Consider the following 6,952-nt stretch of genomic DNA (forward strand, 5'->3'; position numbering starts at 1 on the left):
CAAGCCTCACGCTCAAGCAGTTGATCCCTCCTGGTGCAGCAGGACCGGCCAAAGCTTGGACCTGGGGACAATGCCCTCGGTGCACTCAGCTGCCAGACACCCTGGGGATGGTGGTGAAGGACATGAGCAGAAAAAAAACCCCTCTAGATCCTAAACAATCTGCCCACTCTTTGTCTCAGTCCTGGAAATTCTCCCTCCAGCTCAAGCCTCCCCCCTTCTCAATGATTTATGCAACTCAGGACAGCTTATCCCAAATGGTTTTCAGCTGGGTGCTCAGGTTCTCTAATGCACCCATCAGCAAACCCCACAGGAATCCATTTTAACAAGGTTACACTGCATTAAGATGCTGATGAATATCTGCTTCGCCCTCCTAATGCACTAACAGGACAAATAGTACTGGAGAGAGGTAAAACCAGGGGGCAGGTTGGGGAAATGCATTGCCGGGGTGTTTGGTACAGCAAACCCCCCCATCAGGGAAAATCTGGCTCTAGATTCAGCTTTCATTGAACCCCAGACCTTGGGAAAGGATATTGCAAACCAAGGGATCTGGGTTTTGCCCCTCTCTACTTGGCACTTACTGGGCTTTCTAACCAGCAGTCCTGCCTGCAGGCTGACTTCTCTTCCTCCTCCTCCCCCCCAAAAAGAAGCTGCTTTCCAAGCTAACAAGTTGGGTTTTTTTATTGCGATGCCAAGTTAACACAAAGCCTCAAATATTGGGTTTGTCTTATCGCTTAATTCATAAAGTGCCAATGTAAGGAAGTAGGTTAGAAAGCTGCGTGTTGTGCTGTGGGATACCCAACTCCTCTCCCGCTGCAGGGAGCCGATGCCATTCATTAAATGGTATCCGAGAGGCTCAGTGCCTTCCTCAGCCAAAGAGCAGTCTGCTCCCTGGCCCAAGCAAAGTGCTTCTCGTGCCTTTGCGGGAGGCAAACACCTTCGTGTCGGCACTCACCACCAAGGGCTGCAGTCAAAGCCCGGTACTTTTACAGATTTTTAAGAAAAATAAAGGAACAGAGTAGAGTGCCATGCTGGGGAGCGAGTCTGACAGTCCCAAGCTAAAACAACAACAATAAAAAGGCAGGAATGGAGATGGGAGGACAAGTGTTTAAAGTACATATGTGATACCTTTAGAGATTTACAGAATTTGCATGCTGGACATAAGATCAAACATGAACTAAGGACTAGTTGATATGAAAATTAACTTTTATATCTAGCAATCCACTCTCATCCTCCACGCAGCATTATCTGTATTTGTGAGATACCAGCCCTCGCCCTCCAGAGAGAAAACAGCTTTTCCCTGTTTCTTTTGTTAAAAGGCTTTCTTTAAAGGGTTGGTTTTTTCGTGCAGGTCAGGCTATTTATTTTTCAGTGACCTGGCTTAATCTTTCTGGTGAAAAAGAGAAAAAGATAAAGAATTGAGCAAACAAGCTTAGATGCTCAGAAATAAGCTTGGAAAGGTAAATTCCCAGGAGTTTTGGAAGCTGCACAGAACTTGGCATCCTGTACATGCCCCCTCGCAGTGCTTTGAGAGCGCTCCCCATTGCATGCAGCTATTTAAACAACCCAGTGTGGTTTTGCAAGGAAATCTGGATAAACCTCACTAAACCAGGTTATACCACGGTTGGCTAAAATGCCAAGAGGAGGAAAAAAAAAAAGAATGTAAGCAATGACAAGGAAAGGATATTTATAACATACATCCAGTTGGACTGTGAGCATTGTATGTAATAATAGGTTAAAAAAAAATTGCTAAAAAGAAAAAGCGTGAAGGTTGGGCTTGCAGAAACACCAACCCCAGCACCAATTGCCCAGGCAGCTGTGGGTCTCCTGCGCGGAGGCTGTCCCCACCTTCACAGACACGCCACAATTTGCTATCTGCAGCCAGAGCACCCTACGTTTGTGGTCTCTGCTCAGTCTATTTGCACACTGGATTTATTTTTTGAATATCCAGACCTTGGGTGAAGGTTGTAAGCCCCGTTTCTCAACCCTTACTGTGTCTGTCTTCTGCTACCCAGCGATGAAGACAACAAACCCCTGCCGAACAGCCAGACCTCCCTGGACGGCACGATAAAGCAGCAGGAGAGCGACGACAGCTTGGTGGACTATGGAGAGGGGGGCGAAGGGCAGTTTAACGAGGACGGCTCCTTTATCGGCCAGTACACGGTGAAGAAGGACAAAGAGGAGACGGAAGGCAATGAGAGCTCGGAAGCCACCTCCCCAGTCAATGCTATCTACTCCTTGGCATAACGCGATGCACTGAAACCACCAACAGCCTGCGGTGTTTGTAGTGGCCGCCCCCGCCACTACCTCCAACAGAAACGTGTGAATGCAACCAACCAACAATGGAAAAAAATAAAAGAAAAAAATAGAAAAAAAAATAGAAAAAAAAATCCAAGCAAACAGGCAGCCCGGGTGCCTGCCGATGCCATCTTATCCTTAGCAAACAAGCAAATGGCAAGGACTCCCGGGGCGCGGATGGGTTGTAGCTGGAGCTGAAATCTGGGCTGAGCCAGAAGGGCTGGAGGAGGAGCGGGATGCTCGAGCTGCGCCCAGCGCCGGGGCTGCCCCCCGCCCACAGCCAGCCCGGGGGGGCACAATGGGCTCAGCCACCCAGGCTCCCCGAGGCCCTTTTTGTTCTTTTGGGAGAGTTAAAAATGTATTCTTTTTAATCTTTATAGGAAGGTTCCAGATAAGAAGGGGAGGAGGGGGAAGGAAAAAAAAAAAAAGTTTGTGGGAGGGAAGAGGGGTGAGTGGGGTCTGGGCAGAGGAGCAAGAGCAGCATAAATGCATGAAAGGAGGAAAGTGGTGGATCTCTGGATAACGACACCACAGACCATATTATTGAGATGTCCATCCTCACGGCAGCACCTTGCCCATCACCTCTCCCAAACAAGCTGGCACCACAACCTGCTTCCCGAAACACTAAGCAGCACCTGTGCAGGGAAGAGCAGGTCCCCAATGGCTTTTCCCTTGGCACCGCAAGTCGCATCGGTGCTGATGCTCCGCAGTCCATCCCCTCTGCAAAGCCCATGGGAAGGTCACCTGCCACCCCCACGGGGCTCTGGAGCATCCTCAGAGGGCAAGAGGCTGCAGAAGAGCTCGTGGGATTTGGGGAAGGACAGTCAGGTGCTGGTCACCCTCCAAGCCCAGGATAACAGCATCGCTTGCCTGGGTAATTGCAGGCAAACCATTCTGGTTGAGTCTTTGCTTTGTAAGAGTCTGGGGGAAAACTGCTCCCAGATCATGCCTGCTTTCTGTTAAAGGCAACTCCATAAATCTTATGTAGCAAAGAAGGAGTGGAAGCAAGACCGGTATTAACATAGGGTGAGGGGAATAGAAATCACTTATTTTTTAAAAAAAAATCAAAGCCACCCGGTCAGGATGAGAAGCACCCACGGGGACTGGGTGGAGGGTCCCCTGCTATCGCCCTGCACCGCAGCTCCAAGGGTTCAGGGATGTGCATCCCTCGGGAGACACATGGTGGGGGCACAGGAACCGAGGTCCACGTCTCCCCCAGGCACCGGGGATGAGCCAGATCGACACTGTTATCCACCAAACTCTCCTGCTCCTTTCTGACAGTGGCCTTTCCCCCCCTCCATCAATCAGCCTGAGCGAGACCCTTCCCCGAGCGCCCGCACATGGGACTCCCCTCCGCTCTTATCACATATCAGGACAACCCGCGATTTAACCCGTTAACACACTGTAACAGCGCGGCTCGGGTAGGAGAGCTCCTTCACATGCCTTACACAGCTTCGAACTTCCCGGGAAGTTTAATAAACTGATACTATCCCCCCACCGCTTACGCGCCCCTAACGCGATGGTCTTCGATCCGCCGGAGCAGTAGGAGTAGGATGCCTGGGCGGCTCTCCCAGCATGGATCACTGTAGACGGTAGAGTTTGATAACAGACCGCCCTTGGCGGCCAACGCCATGTGTATTCTCCCACTTTCTGCACTTTTGAAACCAAAGGTACCTTCGCTGAGAGAGATGGGATTTCTTCAGACCACGAACGATGTTAGGATGGATCTTTCTTTCCTTTCTTTTACTGAGGAGGATGGTTTTGTTCAGCATAACGGATTAAACGCAATAGGATTAATGCAATTATTCTTTTAGCTTTCAAGCTGGTTTGCTATGAAGACATATCGCTAACAAGAATACTTCTGCTAATACAGATTGTTGAGATGGACTTTGCCACATTCTTTAAGCTGCTAATGGCACAACTACCCTGTGCTTCAGGGACGAGCCCGGACCTGGTCAGCACCCGCTGCTGGATCACAGAGAGAAAACAGGAGAGAGCTGGATGCACACCAAGCAGCAAAGGAGTTACAGGCACTGTATGACCGTCATACATCTTGCTCCGTTACCGTCAGTGTAAATGCATTCGTGCAACAAGCCTGTTTCTGCTGCTGCCACTCGCCACTGATCTGGTTCAAGGAGAGCATCTCCTGCCCAGCCCGTTCCCAGGACATCCAGCACTTATATTCTGTTTTTAAGCAAACACTCCAGGCCAAATGGAACGCAGCCCTTGGTCACAGGGGTAATCGCTCCCCAAGCCCACGGCTGTCCTGACAGTGTTGAGTTTGCCCAACTTCTTGCCCAAGCACTGATGGAAACGAGGAGAGAAACTACAGCCTCAGCTGTGGGAAAGCCTCCACCGCCAGAGCTGGGCATCCATTCACCCCAGACCCTCGCTGCTTTGTGGACCAACCGCTAACAGGGACCACAAGACCCCTGGCTACCACGCAACACCTCTGAACCTCAGGAAAGTTGGTCAGGAGTGACTGGAAGCAGGGCGGTGGGTTGTGTATCTGTGTTATGTGCCATTTACATTAAAGCCTGTATTTCCATCCTGTCTTTAACCACCAGTGTACTGAGCAAACCTCTCAGCAGCCGTTTGGAGAAGCATTTCACCCTGTAGCCATGCAGTGTGTGCCCTGTGGCGTGCCTCGGCAAGGAGGAAGGGAGCCTAGCTAGTCCTGTCCTAACCCCAAAAAGTCTCACAAACGCAATTGGAGCCCTACCACCACTTACTTTAAGTAACCAGCCAAGGAAGCGGGTGTCTGCAGAGGGTCTGGTGGACAAAACGCTTGGTTTAAGTTACCTGCAGCCTTGTAGTGGCTTGGTGTAAAGATTACTCAAATATTATAAAGTAAAAATTTTAACTTTTTTTTTAAACTTCCCCTAGAGTTTTGGATCCTAAAGAAAATTTTCACTAAGTCCAGACTCATCATGAGCTTCACTTTTTTTACTCCCTTTAACAAAGATCCAGGAGATGTTTGCACACACAGTTACAGCATTGCAGGGAGCAACACCCTCGTTTGCTCCCCCCACCAAAACCACCACAGCTCTGACAGACAGGGTGACCCCACGCCACCCTGAAATGCATTCACCCCCCAGAACCAGCCAGGGCCAAGCTGCACCCCCACGGGCATCACAGCCACGCTCCTGCCCAGAGAGCATCCTTGGGGCACGGGGAGATGGACAGAGACCCCCACCAAGGACTGGGGGTGCTGAGGGGTCTCACCCACCCACCTCTGCCTGTTTGGGTATCTGCCTGTCCCCACTGTCACCCCCCAGGAGCTGCTTTGCTTCTCCATCCCCAGCTGTCCCTCTCCAGAGGGGACAGGCAGTCACAGTCACCTTGGTTCCCACTGCCCAGGATTGGGGGGGACCCCTGTATCAGCCACCCTCTGCTCAAAGGGCAGGACCCCTCCTCAGGGGTCAGGCTCCATCACGGGACGAGGGCCCCTCTCTGGGATCTGCACAGTTTCACCTTTTCTTTTGCAGAAGATACATCTTCATAAAGGGTTGAAATTAGGGGTCAATAAATAGAGAAGAGCCAGACCCAAAATCAAAGGGATCTCACAAGCTGGGAAAAAAGCAGTTTGGGTCCAACTGCAAACTTGAGCCTGTTTCTAAACCAGTCTGAGCCAAAACCTCGAGATGGATCCAGACTCTGCCAGCAGCAGCCAAGCCCGGGGACACATCCTGTCCCCCCCGACCCACAGCCTTTGGCTATTTGAAGCCCTGCATACGTACAGCAGCTGATGGACCCACAGGGCGGGATACAAGAGGACACGCTCCTGTTCTCCCTGAAGTGATGTTGCAGTACGAGACAGAAAAGCAGCGAGAAAAGTCACATTTTGGTACAAGCCCTGACACCCTGCTCACAAACACCATCAGCCCTGGCCACCAGGTCACAACGTCCCCGCAGCACCCGCTGCCAGCATTGCCTTCTCGCAGACGTCAGACCCCCGTTCCACGTGTCGCGGTCACTTCTGACCCCAGAGATCAACCTGTTGAGGAGCAGCCGCAGCTCCTGTTGCCATTGCAAGGGCAGAGCCGCGCAGCACCGTCCGTCACCGCAGCCGAGCCTTACCTGGCACGCAGCCCTCGCTCCGTCCGTGCCACCGGCCGTCCTGGCACATCCCGACATCTCTCCTTGGTGCACAGCTCCCAGCAGAGCTGCAAATTCAACCTGCAACGAAACATCCGTCGTACCAGGCTTAATTGTGTGCTAGCAGCAAACGATTTCAGTTAAGCAATAAAGAAACCTTGTAAAAAAATAAAATAAAAGACCGCATTCTATTTCTTGCACTAAGTTATTAACAAGGATAACGAGGCTTTTCTGATCCTAACAACATACCCCACTGCCAGGGTCCCCCTTGCCCAGCAGCGCCTGTCTCTCCATGTCCTTCACGAGGGGGCATCGGGCTTTGGTTGTCAAACACAGTCTAAACCCCACGTCAGACCCACAGCCCAGAGTTTTAAATGTTCGTTCCTCCTGCTCACATCAGAAAGAAAGTATTGGACTGTTTCGTTTTTCTTTAATTTGTAAATATATCGCCATCCATCCATCCATCCATCCTCTCTGTAAAACCTCCTGGTTGTTCTAAAGTATTCTATGTATTTATTTGCCTTTTTTTTTTAAAGCAAAATTCAACACCTTTGCGTTA

At 50.8% G+C, this 6,952-nt stretch overlaps 1 protein-coding gene across 7 annotated transcripts in view; it reads left to right on the forward strand.

Annotated features, from left to right (window-relative positions):
- The window catches only part of NFASC (neurofascin), a 48,299-nt gene extending 45,936 nt beyond the window's left edge, over window positions 1-2,363 (forward strand). For 6 of the 7 annotated variants that reach the window (XM_010073499.1, XM_010073503.1, XM_010073504.1 and 3 more), the window contains one exon: window positions 2,013-2,244. In XM_010073499.1, the coding sequence (XP_010071801.1) occupies window positions 2,013-2,244 (232 nt within the window). Of the gene's footprint in view, window positions 1-2,012 lie in introns of all 7 variants that reach the window. The other variant, XM_010073500.1, reaches the window with a different exon arrangement.
- The last annotated feature ends 4,589 nt before the right edge of the window (window positions 2,364-6,952 follow it).

The sequence above is a fragment of the Pterocles gutturalis genome, unplaced genomic scaffold, assembly GCF_000699245.1.
Source record: "Pterocles gutturalis isolate BGI_N339 unplaced genomic scaffold, ASM69924v1 scaffold18632, whole genome shotgun sequence".
Classification (NCBI taxonomy): Eukaryota; Metazoa; Chordata; class Aves; order Pterocliformes; family Pteroclidae; genus Pterocles; species Pterocles gutturalis.